Source organism: Microtus pennsylvanicus, chromosome 6 (genome assembly GCF_037038515.1).
Source record: "Microtus pennsylvanicus isolate mMicPen1 chromosome 6, mMicPen1.hap1, whole genome shotgun sequence".
Taxonomy (NCBI): domain Eukaryota; kingdom Metazoa; phylum Chordata; class Mammalia; order Rodentia; family Cricetidae; genus Microtus; species Microtus pennsylvanicus.
Genome location: NC_134584.1, coordinates 108,896,418 through 108,915,926, shown reverse-complemented (window position 1 = coordinate 108,915,926; position 19,509 = coordinate 108,896,418). Strand labels below are relative to the sequence as shown.

Here is a 19,509-nt window from a genome sequence, read left to right as displayed (position 1 = left end):
TCACACTAAATCAGGGCATACCTATATGATGACCTGGAAACCTTAATTACCTACTTAAAGGGCTTATTTTCAAATAGAGTCACCTGAGACCTTGAGGGCCAAGGCTTCGGTGTATGGATGTAGGGAGGCAGAAATGCAGAGATTACCCACTGTGTTGCAAGGGCTAAGCTGAAGGGCTGCAAAGAAGATAAATGGCGGAAGGAGCCTCCCTTTGGAGAGCTGATGGTCAGGAAGATGATCAGGGAGACAGTTTGAGTCAGAGGGATGTCCAGTGGCCTCAGGAGACCCTGAGCCTGCAGTGTACACAGGACCTTGTGGAGGCAGACAAGAGCCTTGTTTGCTCTTGAAGTCCATACACACCAAAGTTATCAGCTTGGTTTGTCCCAGCAGAAGATGATCTGGAACCATGGCTGATGGGTCCAGGGGGAACCCAGGCTGAGTGCTCACCGATACCTCTCCCAACCCTGCCTCACGCTGCTCCTATGCTGTCGACTCTGACCTCTCTAACCATGACCCAGGGAGGGCAGCTACCTCTAGTCACATCTCAATTCCAAACAAAACAGATAATGCCCCTAGGTTAGAGGGGGTCACCTTGTGTGGTCACAGACTGCTGTACCCACTGAGATGCTGTGGAAGAGGGGATAATAAGGTGGGTGCTGGTCTGACAGGTGCCAGACCCATTTAACGATGACACGGGAAACATTGGTGAGAAGCTGAGGGTGTACAGAACTGTCTCCACATAGTCCTGACAACCTGGATATTAAAATCTGTGGAGCAGTGCCTCTCCTGCTCTGGCAGTTATATAACCAGCTTCAGTCCCCGTCACCATGTGTCTAGCTCAGGCTTTATTATTTTTTAACTTCGGACTCTTAGGAATTCTCTGAGTTTCCTGGGCCAATGTATACCTTCAGTATCTAAGCACGTTTAAAAGCAGAAACCCTGTGCAGAGGGCGCCATCTGATTGTGCTCTAGGTCATTAGGGTTGGTAGTACAGGGTGCTGGTCAGCACGGCCATTCTTTCCCCATCTCCCTCGTTCCCCACCCTGCTCCTTCCCCTGCGTCTTCATCCTCTGCTTCCTCTACAGAAGAAGAAGAGATGCCATCAGACCAGGGAACCTCCGCCAGCACCAAGAGGACATCACTTAGCCGAGGGATCTCTGTCACATCCAACCTAGAAGAGCGGCATCTTATGACTGAGTCCAAGAGCTACCCAGATGAGGACGAGGATGAAGAAAGCCTGGAAAAACTAATGTTCCAAAGTAACCGAGCATTGCGGCAGGGGCAGTTCTGTCTAGGCAGACATGAAAGGGATGGTCAATCTCTGGATAGCTTTCTCCATACAAAGGGATGCTCTGGGCCTCCTGCAGTGGCTTCCCACCCACCATGTGTACCCTCTGGTGACCCGTCTACTCACACTGTACTATGAACACGGAGGCCTGTGGAGCAGCTTATCACGTGATATTCTCTTCTTGCTGCGGTCACTTGCATTTTAACTAGACTAAGGAAGATCTGATCCCTTAATGCTAACATTATAGCCCAATGGGAAATGTTTAAAGAAATGCTCTCTTCCAACTGTCCCTCCAATCAAAACATTAAGGAACCCTTGACTTCACCTCCCAGCTTCATGGACCCATTTTCTGACCTTAGTTTTCCCTGAGATCTGAATTAAAGCCAGGGAACACAATGGCAAACCCGAGATAAAGGCAGAGTTCCAATGCCACGCCTCGTGGTTAGCCCAGCCTGAGTGGTCCCTGACCTTTTGTGGTACTTTTTCCCCATTCCACAAACGTGGCTCTGCCCCCATCTTCTGAAGTATCTTGGACCCCCTAGAGCCAACTCCAGACTCCTCTCCACACTGCTATCCTTTTCATTTTTCAACAAGAGAAATCCCTCCAAGTAGAATGTAAGTCAATGAATATCTTTTTATTTTAAAATGCAGAGACACATTATTAGCCAAGTTAGGCATTCTCATGCCCCATTGGGTGTTTTGGAAACCAAGGGTATTTTAAAAGAAAACTTCATTCCCATCTCTATTGATGCCTATGTACCTGTGTAAGCTCCGGGATGCGCACTTGTGCACACACTCACGTGTAGTCTGCATTGACAGCTGACAAGATCCAGAGCACAGACAGCCACTCTGCAGAGGAGGTTGGAGAGGTGGAAAGCAACCCCGTGAGCAAGGCAATCGCACGCCACCTAGGCATCGACATTTCTGCAGAAGGCCGCCTGGCCAAGAACCGGAAGGGCATTGCCATCATCATCCATGGGACACCCTTGTCAGGTATGTGACAATCTGAGGGGAGACTATGATCAGAGATGCCATGTCTCTTCCATAAGGAACTGTGGCAGCATCAGCTTGGTCAGAGCCAGTGATAAGAGTTTTATCTGAGGAACGGCATGTACCCAGAGACCCTGTCTCCAAAACACAGGTCGAAAAAGAGATCTAATTGGTTTCGTGTCTATTTCGCCACATTTGGAAAACCAGCATCACACAAGTGTATTACAGCGGAGGCAAGGATAGGACCGGGGAGCTGCTTCTGTAACTGAAGTGCTGGAAGGACGGGCATGAAGAAATGAGTCTGGACTCCCCACACACACACATACACACCAAAGCCCAAATAAAAGCTGAGATCCATGACTTGCCTGTAATCCCAGTGCCGGGAGGCAAAAGCAGGCAGATCCCAGGGCTTATTTCAGCCAGTCTCGGTGATGGTGAGCTTTGGGTTCAGTTAAAGACCCTGGCTAAAACAGTAAGAGGGAGAAGCCATCGAAGAACATTATCCCGGTCTTCACACATGCCAGCCTGGGTGTGCGTACCTGTAGATACCAGACACAGAGACACGTTTTTAGATAAGATATTCATGATCCGCCATTTTTCATGAGAAGAAAGTATCAAACTTATGATTTATAATTTATATCTGTTTGATATTGCCTCTGTAACAGCCGCAAATGTAGTGGCCTGAAGAGGCACAGATTTGCCCCCTCTTTAACAGTCCTGGATGCCCTAAGTCTTAAGTGGCTCAGGACTGTATACCTTTGGGGGGCACTAGTGGGCAGTCCATTTTCTTGTCTTTTCTAGCTTCTAGAAATGCTGCCCACATTTCTGGCCCAGGGCAACAGCTTCCATCTTCAAAGCCGGCAGTGCAGTCTCCTCTAGTGTGTTCCTGTCACATCGCTGCCTTTGACGCCAACCCTCCTGCTGTTCTCTTCTAGGGACCCCTGTAGTGAGATTGAGGCCACTCAGATAATCCAGTCATATTCGAGGTAGAATCTGTAAACTGATCCACCTGCAAAATGATGGCACTTTGCATATAAGGGAGCATGTTTGCAGGCTCTAGGAATGAGAATATACATCTTTAGGAATTATAACTCGGCATCCTGTGTAACCCGTTCCCTCCCTCTCCCCCTCCTTTCCTCCCTCCATCCCTTCTTTCTCCAGTTCCCCCCTCCTCTTCCTTTCTTTCCCTTCCTTCCCTTCTTTCTTTCTTGGACTCTAGTAGAGGCTAGTCTTATACTCTCTATATAGATAAGGATGGCTTTGAACTCCTGATTCTTCTACCTCTGCCTTCCAAGAGCTGAGATCAGGGATCTGCGCTACCATAACCAGTTTGTGTGGCACTGGGGATCAGACCCAGGGCTTCCTGCATACTAGGCAAGAACTCTAAAACTGAGTCGCATCCTCAGACCCCCATTTTGTTTTGTTATTTTTATATTTATTGTGCTTTTATTTATTTTACATGTATGAATATCTTGCCTGCCCATGTCTATGTGCAGCGCATGTGTAGCTGATGCTCACAGAGGCCAGAAGATGGCGCCAGATCCCCTGGGACTGGAGTTAACAATGGTTGTGAGCCACGGTGTGGGTGATGGGAAACAAACTACACTTTGTCCCTAACCGCTGAGCCACCTCCCCAGCCCCCATCTATGCCTAATGAAAAATATCAATAGCGTGGCTACATATGCAACTTAGCAGCTGTAGGCCAACTCTAGTATCTCTGTATGAGTGGATTACTAGATCCCTTTTCTTAGCTCTTATCTATTATTTCTGGATTTTCTACATTTTAACAAAAGTAGATTGAAATGAGGAAAACCAAGTCAGCACAGGTTACTGTTTAAACCCAACGTTAGTGTCAGCGACAGGGGCAGGGGTGGGGGTGTCACAGTGCTTTAGAGACTACCCAGCAGAAACTGTTTTTATAGCTGGGGGGGAAGCCTTAGTGAGGCTGTTAGTTGTCATGCCCCTGTGCCTCAGTGGCACAGTTAGGAGCAGATCCCCAACTCTGACTGTACTTCCTGATCCACAGCTCTGGCTGTACTTCCTGATCCCCAGCTCTGACTGTACTTCCTGATCCAGAGCTCTGACTGTACTTCCTGATCCCCAGCTCTGGCTGTACTTCCTGATCCACAGCTCTGACTGTACTTCCTGATCCACAGCTCTGGCTGTACTTCCTGATCCAGAGCTCTGGCTGTACTTTCTGATCCAGAGCTCTGGCTGTACTTTCTGATCCACAGCTCTGACTGTACTTCCTGATCCAGAGCTCTGGCTGTACTTCCTGATCCACAGCTCTGGCTGTACTTCCTGATCCACAGCTCTGGCTGTACTTCCTGATCCACAGCTCTGGCTGTACTTCCTGATCCACAGCTCTGACTGTTCTTCCTGATCCACAGCTCTGACTGTACTTCCTGATCCACAGCTCTGACTGTTCTTACTGATCCACAGCTCTCACTGTGCTTCCTCGTCTCTGCTGAGCTACCTCTGCCGCTTAAGAGACTTGGAGGTGAAGCATTCAGAAATCACTCTGTAGGGTCCTCTGCTCTCCGGACTTCTGTCTAGGACACTGAGCAAATGAGAATCGTGAGAGTCAATACCCTGGCCGTTTTTACAGGAAAGTCAGCCAACGCCATCAGCATGGCCAAGTACTACAACGCAGCCTGCCTGAACATCGACTCCATTGTCCTAGAAGCCATATCAGACAGTAACAACATCTCAGGGATTCGGGCCCGGGAGCTGTGCATCAGAGCTGCCATAGAGCAGTCCATGAGGGAAGCAGAGGACTCGGGTAAGCCCCCCTTCTCCATGGTTTACTCTGTGTGTGTGTGAGACCCAACCTGCCTTCCCATCTCTGTGTTTCCCTGGTTTCTTGGTCTTGTCCTTGTCTCTATTTTGCCTGTTGTCAAAATCCAAGATTCCCCCACCAAAGCCCATTTCCATGAAGACTTCCCCAAGTCACCTTTTGTTAGAACCTTCTAGTCCCGAACTTGCTCTCACAGAAACTGAACTCATCTCTGCATGCATATATGTGTAAGTACATGTGCATGTAAGGGCATGTATGTACAAAAGTCAGAGGGTGACCTTGCCTGCCCACCTGGTTTGTTGATAAGGTATCTCCTTGGTCTGGAGTTCACGAATTAGGCTGGGCTAGCTGGTTAGTGAGACCCAAATATCCATTTGTTTCTTCTCCCCAGCACTGGGCTTACAAGTGCATGCTACCATGCCAGACTTTTTATGTGGGTTTTGGGGATTGAACTCTTTACTGGTAAGATCATCCCTCTAGGCATTGCCTTGATCCTCCTTTCCTACATCCTGGTTGAAGGTTGATGTGGGACCTGTTGCCAGTTCATCCCACAGAATCCTCTTCACCAGCATACAGAGGTATTATTCCATGACCAGTGCAGGAGGACGCTTGACACAGTAGAACACAGGACCGTAAGAGACACAACCCACATCGTGGTTGGTCTGACACTTGGAGGGGAGGCAGAGATGAGTTCAGGGAAATACCACAGCCATAGACATTTCCGTTTCTGTGTCTATGTCTGTGTCTACCTACATTGTGGAGAATTGGAAGAGTGGGGGGATGTTCAGGGATGATTGCAGAGACTTCGAGCCACAGAAACTAGGAGAGTGGAGTCATTCACTGAGGAAGGAATCCTGGGGGAAGAGGCAGCATAAGGAGATGGATTGAGCTTTTGGATCTCATCATAGAGAAGTCTGGTGTGGTCTTCCTATCACAAGCCAAGAATCCTGGCTCCATCAGGTCATTTGAGGGCCACAGGTCAGGAAAGCAACTGCACAAGGAAAAAACTGTAGAGTTTGAAGCAGAGGACCTGCTTAGAGCTGGATCCTCTCTCCATGGAGCCCTAAGAGCATGTCATAGTTCCTGATAGCACTGTATCTGCTAGCTGATCAACTCTCAGTCCTCCACTTGGGGTGCTCATGGGAGAAAACAAGGTTCTTTGCTAGGTAGATAAGAGAATGGTTCTTAAGGGAAAATCCCAGGCAATCTCATGATTCTAAGTCTCTTAAATGTTCTCCTCCAAAGAACAAATGATCCATGTGATTGTGTTAGCATCCTGGCGAAATGATGAGTTTGTGTTCCTGAACTGAGTACCAACAACTGGGGACAGGGCTGGGGGAGTCTATCAATGAAGTGAGAGCTACAGACACTGGGAGAGGTGGGATTGGCCCAGAGAGGCCCAGATGGAGAAGAGAGATCCTTGGGGAAGACTTGTGTGTCAGGAGGAAGCACTGTGAGAAAAGCCAGGGGACACTTAGAATGGCGGGGTCTCAAAGGCAGGGAGTTGGCAGGACAGGCACTGAGGAGAGAAGGAGAGAACCTAGCAGCTTTGGGGGAAGGAAGACGGGTAGGTGAGGCTTTCACATCTTCTGCCTTCTTGCTCTGGAGCCTTTGCTCTAAATTAGCATACTATTCTCATTTCACCTAGTTTGTTTTGTTGTCTGTCCCCACGGCTCTCAGTACAAAAGCTTCTGGGAGGGGAATTATGTTAATTTTCCTCACTACTGTATTTGCAGCCCCGGGAGCAGTGTCTGGCATAGAACTAAGATATATTTTAAAAAACAAAAAGTCATTGACCCAGTAAATGAGCAGAATTGGCTTCTGCTGAAAGCTACAAGGGAATGAGCCCTACGTTGGTTTCTCAAGACGCAGAGATTTCTGATGTATTCGGGAGCTTCAGTGGAAGGGTTTGGCCCTAACCAGCATTTGTTGTCTACTACAGTCAACAGGCTGGAATGAGATAGCTAAGTCCAAGCCTGCTGATGCCAAGCAGAAGCCACTAGCTTCAGGAAACTACTGAGTGCTTGGACTGCGGCCAGTTCAAGCTTAGGTGCAGTACAAGATCATAGTGTACACTGGACCCCTGGGGACGCAGAACAGACAGGGGAATTCACAACACTGTCTCAGTTGTTACAGTTGGCTTACAAAATGAACTATCCATTGTCACATAATAGTTTAAATAAATACACCATTTTAGTTAATTTTTTAACTTTTATTTGGCTACTGGAAGTTTTTAAATTATACTCATTATTATGACAGTGGTGGTTTGGATCCCTGTTTAGAGAAATTGAGCAGTAAAGGGGACAGAGGGAAAACGGTGACAGGACAGGGGAGCGGGAAGAAAAATAAGAAGGAAGACGGAAAGAAAAGGGAAGGAGAAAGGGAAAGAAGAAAGGAAGTCATCCCTTCAAATTAAAATTTATACTAAGATCATACCTAGAAGCTCTTGTTAAAATAGGAAGGGGGCAATAGACGAGAAACAGTTGGGGCACAGGGACGAGCTGTAAAGAAACTGTATGGTCAGTGAAGATCGGGGTAGGCAGAAGAGCCAGAGTCTACAGTGAAGAGCAGCAGAGACTTAGGTGAGATTCTTGTGGTCAGTGCCTCTGAGAATGCTGAGTCCCTCAGAGTGGGTGTGTCAGATACGGTGAAAGGCGTGGTGAGTTGAGGATCAGCAAGTCCCCGTGACTGCCGCAGAACTCAGCTGTGGCTCACTCCACGAGGGGGTTTCAGCCTCCCTAGTCCCCCATCAGGTACAATATGGCTTCTCTCTGCATATTTCCAGATCCTGGGAGAGGGGAGGAGGGAGTTTCCAGAAACAGTAAGCCAGAGTGAAAGGCAACTGTGAGGGAACCCTGGAGACTTACTGGTTGAGATGATTGACAGCTCCCCAAAAGCTAGAGAACCACAGGTGCTCCTTAGCTGAAGAGGCAAAGAATGTGTTCTCCACCCCTGGTCTCCTTCAGGGGTGCCTAGTCCATCTTTGAAGACAGGATTCCAGGGGACACAAGGAGACGTGGCAAATGTGTCAGGCAAGGGATGCATCAGAAGACTGAGGCTCAGAGGGGGCACTAAGGTGCTCCAGCAAGAGATTTTCTAAACAGATTGTAAATGGTTGATGTTTTAGAAGGCATCTCAGTAGAGGGAGCTGAGCGAGGGTAGCAGTCTGCTTGGAAGGGGACTCAGGATAGAAAAGAGGAAATTTACTGTGTGCATAAAGCCGTATTTGCTAACAATCACACACTTCTTGTTTAACTCATTTGTCATTTGAGACAGCTCTGCTGAGGGCAGAAAGAACTCTGCCCTAGCTATTCCTTGGCCTTGCCACTGCCCAAAATGTCAGAAAAGTAAAGTGTCCGATTCGCAAGGCAAGGCCTTATGCACAAGCAACTGAAGAAGTTCATGGCCTCTGGGCTGGGAAAGAAAGTGGGCCCGGACTATTGCAAGAGCTGTTGAAAAGATGGGCAGGAGGGTAGTTTGAATGAGAAATCTCCCGCATAGCTCAGGTACTTCAACACCTGGTCCCCAGTTGGTGGTGCTGTTTGGGGAGGTTCTGAAACCTTGAGGAGGCACATGCAGCCTTCCTGGAGGAGGTATGTCATGGAGGGTGGGCTTCGAGGGTTTATAACCTCGTTCCCCCTTCAGTTTGCTCTCTCAGCTTCCTCTGTGAGATGTGCTCTCCCGGCTCTTGTTCCTTCTGCTTGCTGCCATGCCTCCCTTCCGTAAGGGACTCTTATCTCTCTGAACCACAAGCCAAAATAAACATTTTTATCTCTCAGTTGCCTTTGGTCACAGGATTCTAGCACAACAATAAAAAAAGTAACTAATGCAGGCAGAAAATAGCCCAGACCCAAGGGAGCTTGATGGGTGGAGTCACCTCCAACCCGGGTCAGTCAGCTGTATGGGAAGGTGATTCAGAATTCTATAAGAGAGTAACACAGGTTTTGGTGTACCATCCCCGTTGTGATTTTCCTTCATATTGTAAGATGACTTTTCCTAAAATCCACCTTCTCCTAATAGCCCAGGAGTCTTCAATGACGCAAAATGTTGGGGTACCAGCACGACTCAGCACTGAGAACCTGGGCAAGTTTACTTCAGAACTCACTCTAGTGACCCAGGAATTTAAACCTGCAAAGAGTGTGCGTGGGAGTGTGATGGTTCCCAAAGGCAAAGTGGATAGCCACTGGTCTGGGTCTCAGAAGCAGCATCATCAGCACCCAGTTGAAACACCACAGGTAGGCAGGGATCCCTGGGCAGATGGTTGGGTCCTTTCCTCCTCCTTCTTGGCATCCTCCAGCTGGGCCAGCATCCTCTGCCTCTGTGGCTGTCCTTACCAGGGGACTGCTGTCCCTGTGCCACTCCTTCAAGAATGAGTGTGCAGTCATCTGGTACCCAGCTGGATGCCAGGGAAGTGAAGGTGAAGAAAACAAGGTCTCGTGCTCAGGCTGCACTGACGGAGGAAGACGATCACACTAACAAATTATCTGAAATAAAGTAGTGACAGAAGACAGCTACAGAAGAAACGAAGTCGAACCATAGAAAATGGCCAGTATACAATCTACCATTTTTAGAGTCCCATAATAGTAATTTCCTATGGCTCACACCAGCAATAAGACAACATAAGGAGATTAAGGGGATTCAGATTGGAAAGGAAGAAGTTAAACTTTAGTTATTTGCTGATGATAGGATAGTGTATATAAGTGACCCCCCAAAATGGCATCGCACACCCTGCACACCAACCTTGCTACGTACACATAAATGGTAACACAAACCTTCACATCAACCATGCTACACACCCATAAACGGTATCACACACCCTGCACACATACCTTGCTACACACCCATAAATGGTATCGCACACCCTACACATCAACCATACTACACACCCATAAATGGTATCACACACCCTGCACACCAACCTTGCTACACACTCATAAACGGTATCACACAGCCTACACACCAGCCACCATCTTCAAGTAACTGGTCCCATAGAAACCTCCAGTCCTCCTTCTCTCTGCCCACCTCACTGTCGTTTTCTCCCAGTTTTGTCCCTTGGTCCACACTCTCTTCTGCCTTCTCCTTGATCTTATTCCCCAGGCAGTCAATCTCCAGCCCCAGTGGACTCAATTCCATCCAGACCAAACCGATCATAGCTAGAAAAATTACTCATCTCTCCTAAGTAGCCTGAAAGTTAACACCACACATCCCAATGTCTGCCCTAGTAAATTTGCCCTCCATTCAAAATAACCATGCTATGGCCCTCCTCACTCTCCTGACCTCTGAGACACTGTGCTCTTCTTCATCCTCAGCCAGCAACACACATCTCCCAGCAGGCTTCCATAGCCCAGTGCTGTCCCTGCCTGCAGCTGAGCTCCTGCCCCTGCTCTCATTCCAAGCTGATCTCTCTACCTGTGCCCTGGACCTCACCTCTTTCCCTCTTACTCAGTTCAGGAGTTAAATTTCCACCATTGTCCTTGCTCTCCTGTTTTTCCTTCTTTGTAATGTGTTCTTTTTTTTTTTTACACGACCTTACATTCATCCCCAGCTCTTAACTCATCCTGCAGATCTTCTTGACTGTAACTCCTCCAAAGAATGGCTGTGCCGACGGCCTGCTCTGTCTTGGCTGCCCCCAAGCTCCTTCACCAATTCCATTGAGACGTCTGGCCCCCATCTCCATTCCACTGGCTCCATTGCTTACCAGATTCCATACACACTGAGCCCTGCCCCCAAATCATCCCTACATGGCCGAGGTAGCTTGCAGCTTCCTCACAGAATGGCCTTTCTCTTGATGTTGTCTCCTTTTGTGTCGCCCAAGTAATATGATCTCACCGTGGTCATCCCCACCCGTCACTGCTCTTCACTTCCATCTCTGGTCACTTTCCCATCATGCTCCTCCTCCCTGCCAGCAATATGACTGATTTCTGTGAAAGGTGCTCGGTCTCTATGTCTCCCATGAGAATGTTAAGAGCCACGTAGGCGGCGCCAGTGTTAGCCCTGCTCGTTGTTGGTTCCCTCGTCCTCCAGGGGCTGGTGTGTGATGAGAACTCAGTAAATACCTCTTGAGTAAATGGACAGTCAAATACAGTTCAGGACACATACAACAGCACCTCCCACAATAATCCTCCTTGAAGCTACCAGCCACTCTTGAGAGAGAATAAGAATCCTTCATTTTACAATACAGTCCTCGATTATAAAGAAGGAGCTGTATGACGTTCCTGGTGGTATGTGACTTGTAGATACAGTCGTTGAGACAAAGCTAGATTCTGATTTCCAGCTCTTCTCCCCCTCATCAGGTTCCCTCCAGCCCTCTCCTCGTAGGGCCCACCCAGCGGCGGCTCAGTGTCAGCGCCAGTGTTGGAGGTGAGACTGGGCTGATGAGCTGTGTGCTCCCAGATGAACTTCTCGTTCAGATCCTAGCTGAGCGGATACAGGTGCGTGCACACTCACCCACACAAAGATACAGGCTTGGAACTTGCAAGCTGAGCCTGTGCTGAGAGCTGAGATGCTAGGCCATCAGCCACCCTCAGTGGCTCAGAGCCCATGGGTCTCTCAACAGCCACTTGCTTATCCCTTTGACAGCTCTTGCCCATGGTCTCTCCCTTTCGTACAGTCTAAAACCACTCTTTAAAGATGCAGGGAGCAGAAGATTACACATCAAAATAAATGAATAAATAAAGCAAAAGGAGCGGTGGGTTAAAAAGTATAATGTAAGCAAGTGAAAGTTAGAGTTTGACTGGCAGGGTGATATACACCTGAAATCCCAGCATTCGGGAAGCTGGGGTTGGGGTGTTGTGGATTTGAGACCAGGTTGGCCTGCATAGTGAGATCTTGTCTCCAAAATAAAGCATGGCTCTCTGTAAATTGCTGTTAAAAATGTTTTTATTGTGTAATGTGAAAAGGATTAGTATGTAAAACAAAATGACCTTTTATATGTTTGCAAATAATTGTCACATGCATGGTAAACAACAGGTCCTGTCGTATGACTTAAGTGTTGCTCGCTTTGGTTAGCAGGTCTAGGGATTTTATATCTCCTTTACTCTTCCTAAATTCTTTTTAAGGACATACTGCTTTTAAAGTTAAAACCGATATGCTGAACTTTTTAAGAACTTGAGGGGAGTGGAGCTGCAGCTCAGTGGAAGAGTGCCTGCCTGCCCGCCCGCCTGCTCAAGGCCTTGGGTTGATCTCCATCAGTACACACGAAAATGTACTTAACTAAACTGCAGTCATGACCAGCAGGACCTAGGAGGGCCAGAGCTGTGTTCGCTTTGGTTTCTCACACTGGGCCACTATTAAGTGAACATTTCGTGTGTGTGTGTGTGTGTGTGTGTGTGTGTGTGTGTGTGTGTGTGTGTTCATGTTTATCCATGTGTGTGCATATGGGTTGGGGGAGAGAGGTACACATATACATGGAAACCTGAAATTGATGATTTCTGGTGTCTTTCTCAACTTCTCTTCACTTTTTCTTTATGGAGTTAGGCTCTCTCTCTCTCTCTCCCTCTCTCTCTCTCTCTCTCTCTCTCTTTCTCTCTCTCTCTCTGAAATAAGAGATTATCAATTACTAGACTATCTGGCTAATCTAGTTAGCAAGCTAACTGTAGAGACCTCATCTTGGCCTCCCAAGATTACAAGCAGCACCCACACCTGCCTGATACCTACTTAAATGCTGAGGATTCAACTCCATTCCTCTTGGTTGTTCCTGGTCACCCGTGTCTCCACTGAGCTCTTTTGAGTAAAAATACTAAACTTTAGGAGAAGTCATTCTTCAGTGGTCACATGACCAGAATCCTTCTGCTCCAGTTACATTGCCAAAGTCATTCCTCTCCTAGGCAGTGGGACCACTAAGAAAAGTATGGGCCTAGGAGATAACTTAGTGGTAAAGCATTTGCCTGGTACCTCATAAAATCTGGGCATGATGGTATGTACTTATAATCCAATATCTGGGGAGACAGAGACCAAAGGATCCCCAAGACTCATTAGCCAGCTAGTCTAGTGGAATTGATGAAACCCCAAGTCCCAGTTAAAGACCTCATTTCAAAATAAATAAGCAAAAAGAGGTGGGTGTCTCTCAAGAAATAATACCTGGGGTTGTCCTCTGGCTTCCACATGCATATGTCTGCATGTTCACCTGTACACAAGCATTCACATACATGTACACACACACACACACACATGCACACACAGAAAGAGAAGTGCCGGTGGCCTTTGTCTTATTGCTGCTCTGACTGCCGGTTTCTCTGTCTGTGGGAACCCTTCCTTTTTCTTTCCTTTGCATTTTATTTCCATACACCTCATGGATCTTTCTAGACCTTTTGACACTTTCTTTATTCTTTTATTCTTTTGTTGTTGTTTGTTTGTTCATTGTTTTTCAAGACTTGGTTTCTCTGTAGCTTTGGAGCCGGTCCTGGAACTATAAACCAGGCTGGCCTTGAACTCACAGAGATCTGCCTGCCTCTGCCTCCCAAGAGCTGGGATTAAAGACATGCACTACCACCACCCAGCTGTTTCTTTATTCTACACATGGAAATGAAATAAATCCCCTGGTCTCCCATCGCCTGCCATTACCACGCTCCTTCATAGCTGACTAGGCATTTAGTCTTCATTTACGTTTGGAGGGACCAGTACGTTCTATAAAATCAGCTCCTTCATTTTGCATCATTGCCTGGACTTGGATTTCATGGTATTTATTTTGGAGCCCAGTGGGTATGCAGAACCTGACACAAGAACAAGCCTTCTCTCTCTCATAGAGAGCAGCTTATCTCCAGCCTGAAATAACCGTCTCGTTCTCTCTACTTGCAGCTGAGTGACTGCTTCAGAGGCGTGGTGTTCGATAGCCTGGAAACGCTCTTTGCTCGGAGTGCACCCTCTGCCCTCCTCTGCCTGCTAAAAGCCATCGGCAGCCGGGAGCACATATATGTCCTCAACATGGCTCAGGACTATGTGGCCATGAAAGCCCAGGAGAAGGCCAAAAAGGAGCTAGAAGGCAAGCCCCAGACCTCCCTGGCCATCCTTCCCAAGCCCAACAAGGCTTCCCTTGCCATGGGGCTTTGTGCTTTTCAACTTGTTTCCCTGGTGCGATAATCCATCCAATGGGCTTAAATGACGTTGTTACTTCTGTGTCTCATTGGCACCTTACCTCTGCCCTGGGAAGTGACTGGAGCACTTGTTTCTAATCGTAAACAGGCTAAGGCGAGCACACTGTGGGCACATCCTGACCTAGGATGTTTGGCTTGGCGGTCTGGTTTAGACAACCGCACAATTCCTTTGACCTAATGGAGCTATTTTTGTACACTTTGGGTCATTTTATCCTCACCAGTGAAGATTATTGCCCCATTGCCATGCACCACGCGCCCAACCCCCCGTCTGCGCTCTATGCGCTAGAATTCAGTTTGTGAGCTTCGGGCAAGGGACTGGAGGTTGAGGAAACACACACAGGGACAGACACACGGACCTCCAATCACTGGTACAAAGCCCTTCTTTAATAGTACCATGGAGGCTTAAATACCCATCAGTCAGTGGCCAACAGGTGAAAATCCCGTCCTCTGACCCTTTAGGGAAGGCACAGCTTTTAGTAACTCCAATTAGAAGGCTCTAGCAGGGAAGAGCAACTGAAGGCCAGGACTCCAATTGGTCCCAACACCCCGTTTTACAGATGAAGATAGTAAAGCCCACAATACCAAAAGTCTTCTCAAGATCGCATGACAGCCAAATGTGATGGTACGCAGTAGGTGTAGGAAGGACTGTAAACTCTCGGCCAGCCTGCGCTGCAGGATGTAAACTCTCTGCCAGCCTGGACTGCAGGATATAAACTCACGGCCAGCCTGGGCTGCACAGCCAAACTACAAGTACAGTACATTCAGGGTGAGCCACTTCTCTCACTACCTCAATGGTGTGAAAAAAATAGCAATTAAAAAATTGATTGGAAACTAGATAACAAGGGCCAGAGACATGGTTCTGCGGGCAAAGGTGCTTGCTACCAAGCTTGACAACCTGAGTTCAATCCCTGGGACCCACATGGTAGAAGGAGAGCACCAGCTGCCACAAGTTGTCCTCTGAAATCTGTATGTGGACCGTGGCACACATGTGTGCATGTGTGTGCATGCACATGCACGTGTGCCACACACACACACACAGAAAGAGAGAGAGAGTAAATAAATGCAATTTTAAGAAGAAAATTTATACAAAAATATTAAAAATAATGTCACTTGAATTATTATTAGTTTAGCCAGAAGCAAGTCAGCAAAGTGTGGCCCATGGAGGGAGGGCTTGGGGACTACTGCCTACACTGTCCCCAGGAGGTAGAGTACTGCCTTGGAGAAGCATCGGTTCTGGATACTCAACTGTGCTTCACTTGGGCTTTCGTCTCAGGGCACCGTGCACAGTTCTTTGTTTTAAAGAAAGGGAATATTTAAAGTACTTTGTTCGTGGACAGAAGTCAGTCTGAGTCCTCACATTCTCCTGGGAACCATGAGCAGGCTCCTTTGAAGTGTTCCGGCCTCCTGCTTCCTGTTATCTAGAACACTTTTCTATGATGATCAACCTAAAAAGGGCTTATTATTAATAATTATTATTGTTTTCTTGATAATCTCCCATCACACTCTCGCTTCTGCGGCTAACCCTGTCTCTGACATTCCTGTCTCCCTCCTAGAAAGAATCTTTTGATGGGACTCTGGCTAATTCAGTCATGTCTGCAGAGGTCCCTCTGTCGTGGAAAACCCCACATTCACAAGTTTAAGGATTAAGACGTAAGCGTCTTACTCAGCCAACCATAGATGGAATCCAAACTTGGCACTATAGAGATAAAGGAAACCCAGCAGGGACTGGAATGCCATCTACCCTCCTGCTGTCACTGTGTGGCCATCTACCCTCCTGCCACCTCCAACTGTCATTGTGTGGGCAAAGCTGCTAAGACCTTGACCTCCCTCTACCCCCTCACTCCACAGAGCGCAAACGCAAGGAAGCTATTGAGAAGGAGAAGGAGCGTCTCCAAACCCTAGATGAGGAAGAATATGATGCCCTAACACCAGAAGAGAAAATCGCATTTGACCGTGAGGTTCGGCAGGCTCTCCGGGAGAGAAAGAAGAGGTGGGAATCAATGGCTGGCCACATCTGGCTGCCTCTGTATGACTCTCAGTCTGGGCAGCTCGAGTCAATAAGCACAGCCCCTCAGTGTCCCTCTCTAGGGACTGCGCAGGAACTAGATTCCTCCCCATGCCATGTAGCACTCCAGAAAGCTGGGCCTGCAAGCTCAGGCTACCCATCTCACAGACAGCCTTCTTGTCTTCAGACATCATGGTCATGGGCATTATGGTCTGGGGTTTCCAACATTAGAAGGTGCAGAGCTATGGTACTCAGCTATGATATACGCCCATTTTTTCCTCTCACTGACTCTGAAAGAGATTGTATGTCTCCTGCTCCCCGCCCACAGCATACCTTCATCCTTTCCCCTATATAGAAGAGCTGTCTATTCATCAAGATGCATAACAAGCTTAGCTTTGGTACCTGGGAAATGTTTCTTTATCATCAAGGCTGCAGTGCATTTGCTTCATAGAGCACATTTGAGCCCCAGAGCTCATCAGCAGCTGTTTGTAGGATGCACATGCATGCACGCGCATACACACACACACACACACACACCATGAAGGATGCAGATGTAGCCTCAGTGAGCAGCAAGTCACAGCAACCAGGAGCAACTAATTTGTGGTGATGAAGAGATAGGTAAATCAGGGCTTCCTGAGCTTGTGTGCTCTTGTGTCCTTGCCTAAGAAATGCTTGTGCATGACCTCAGAGAATATAGACAAATTAATGTTCAACCCAAACATTCTCTGGTATCAGAATAAATCAGAATAAAATTTATCTTGTTTTAACAATTCATTGTTATACATATAATTTTACTAATTATTAAATACAGAAGTAAATTTGCATAGTAATGAGATATATACTTTTTCTTTTGAGACAGGGTCTCACTGTGCAGAATAGGCTGGTCTCAAACTCAAAACTCACGGAGATCTTCTTGCCTATGCCTCCCAAGTGCTAGGATTAAAAGTGTATGCCACCACAACCAGTTATTTGTTTATTTTTATGGAGGGAATTAAATTTTTGATACTGGAGGACAAAGAGTATCTTCAGCATTTTTCAGAATTGACTGCTTATTTTAAATTTGTAGTAATAACTTTTCGGAACACTTTCATATAAATATGTAGTACAAAATATCAGAAGTCTGTTTGTTTTCCAAATTTTTCTGGAAGTTCTGCCTTAATCTCAAGCCAAAATTCATTTCAGGATTCTTTTAAAATGAATCTCAAATTAGAAACTCATACAGCAGTGTTTAAAATCAACCAAACATTCTAATACAGTGACATGCTAATCTGATACTTCCATGATAAAAAATGGTAGAAAAATATTTTAAGTCTTTCTTTTCCAAAATTAAGCTATTCTGTTTATATAAAAGCAGAAAACTTTGTACAGTTAAAAAAAAACCTGCAATTCATGACATGCAGCAGCCTCGAATCTGAGCCAAGCAGCTTCTTTGACTCTGCAAGCATGGTGTGATGGCATGCACAACATAGTGGGTGTGTTGAGAGCCAAGGCTACATGGAGCATGAAGGCACACACCTGTAACCCCAGCACTCTGGAGGCTGAGGCAGGTGGATCTCTGTGAGTTCCAAGCCAGCCTGGTCTACATGGTATTTGATTTTTAATTAATTTTTGGCTCTTGCACATCTGGAAACTTTTTACTATTGCCAGATTGTTCCCAGCCGCTGAATTCAGTTACATAATCCCATCCAGTGTTGTGATCACCAGGTTACAAAGCTATGGGTTAGATATTTTCAGAAGTGCCATCTCTTTGCTTCTTCCCATGTGGGGCCCGCTTTGATACCTCTGCTATTAGCCACAGGGACAGATATGGCTGAAGACACCGAACAAAGGGAAAGAAAACCAGGAAGAGAGGATTGGCCTTTCAGAGCCAGCATCCTGGCTCTTAGCCAGCTGGACTGGGACTGATATTCAAAACACAGATGTGAGAGTGTCGGGGAGCGGAAAGCACCTGCACTGATGCCACCACTGTCCTTGAATGTTCTTTCTCAGAGAGCAGGCTTACTTTCAGCCTTCTCTTTCCCACGAAAAGAGACGGGAATAGAAATACAGATAAATTAAAAAAAATCTAATTGCATTCAACTCATCAGAGATTTGCTGAAAGACCTCTTAAAAATAGTTGTGGCCCCTTTCTTTCCTTCCTTGCTTCCTTCCTTCCCTCTCTTCTCCCCTCACTCTTTTCCTTCCCTCTCTCCTTCCTTCCAAGAAAGCTTTACCCAGGGTCCCTACTCCTGCTGGTCCCACCTGGGCAGGTGAAATGGGAGGCCCTAAACTCTCTTTTCTGTGTGTGGCTCAACGCAGGGAGCTGGAAAGGCTGGCCAGGGAGATGCAGGAGAAGAAGCTGCAGCAGGAGCTGGAGCGGCAGAAGGAAGAGGATGAGCTGAAACGAAGGATCAGAAAGCCTAAGCCGGTCCCTGCGAAGGAGGAGCCACCCCTCAAGAAGTCACAAGTCCCCCCAAACAAGCAGGTAGTGGCCCTAACTTCCTGCTTACTGAGAAGCAAAGGAACCACCACTGTAACCACAAACCAGCCCAGTGTCTCTACCATCCAGAAGCTCAACTATCTATGTTGTGTTTGCATGGATACTATGGTAGGGCAATAGGTAGAAGAACCAAGCCCAGTGCTATTAAATGCTTTATGTAGGTGCTGGGTTTGTGTTTCATCTGGTCATGCATTTTAACATCCCATGCATTCAAGACAGTGGTCCCCACCTATGGTTCACAGATGAAGCCAAAGTCCCAGAACACTACCCAGTAATGTATTATCATAGTCTTTGCTCTTTCCTTTGCCTGCTACAGGATTGTGGCTGGTACTAAATAGTTAGTATTAAAGACTTACCTCCGGGGGCATCGATAGGCTCTCCCCAGTGCCTATGATTATGGCAGCCATAGTTTTGAGCATGTTTACAGTACCAGGTATAAATTCCCTGCAGTGGAGTAGGCCTCAGATCCAATCAAGAGAACATTTGGTTACTCCCATAAACACTCTGCCACTATTGCGCCAGTGGGCACGTCTTGCCTAGCAGGTCATTTGTAGCATGCAGTCCAATGCTGGTTAAGATCACTGATGTCTTTTCTCCCCTGGCAGCACTTTATGACGCAGTAAAAGCCAACCAGTAAGGAGATAATTTCCTGATCAATTCAGGTTTGATTTCTCTATGCCCTGCAGCTAAAGTATGTGATGTCTCAGCCATAGGGTCTTACCCTCTATTTGTGATGGGAAACCAAGAGCAATGTAATAGTCTGCCTTGGGTGCCTCTGGTTCCTCACCAACCACCACTTCCATGTTTTACTGGAAAAAAATTCAAAATAATCTATGCCAATTGAACATCCCAATTTTT

General features: G+C 47.0%; 1 protein-coding gene across 1 annotated transcript in view; it reads left to right on the top strand.

The window, feature by feature from the left end:
• Window positions 1-19,509, top strand: part of Hydin (HYDIN axonemal central pair apparatus protein) — a 294,282-nt gene that overhangs the window by 193,599 nt on the left and 81,174 nt on the right. Inside the window, exons 37-44 of the mRNA XM_075977335.1 lie at window positions 1,086-1,259; window positions 2,108-2,281; window positions 4,887-5,060; window positions 9,096-9,310; window positions 11,369-11,506; window positions 13,872-14,055; window positions 16,016-16,157; window positions 18,471-18,636. Of these exons, the coding sequence (XP_075833450.1) occupies window positions 1,086-1,259; window positions 2,108-2,281; window positions 4,887-5,060; window positions 9,096-9,310; window positions 11,369-11,506; window positions 13,872-14,055; window positions 16,016-16,157; window positions 18,471-18,636 (1,367 nt within the window). The remainder of the gene's footprint in view (window positions 1-1,085; window positions 1,260-2,107; window positions 2,282-4,886; window positions 5,061-9,095; window positions 9,311-11,368; window positions 11,507-13,871; window positions 14,056-16,015; window positions 16,158-18,470; window positions 18,637-19,509) is intronic.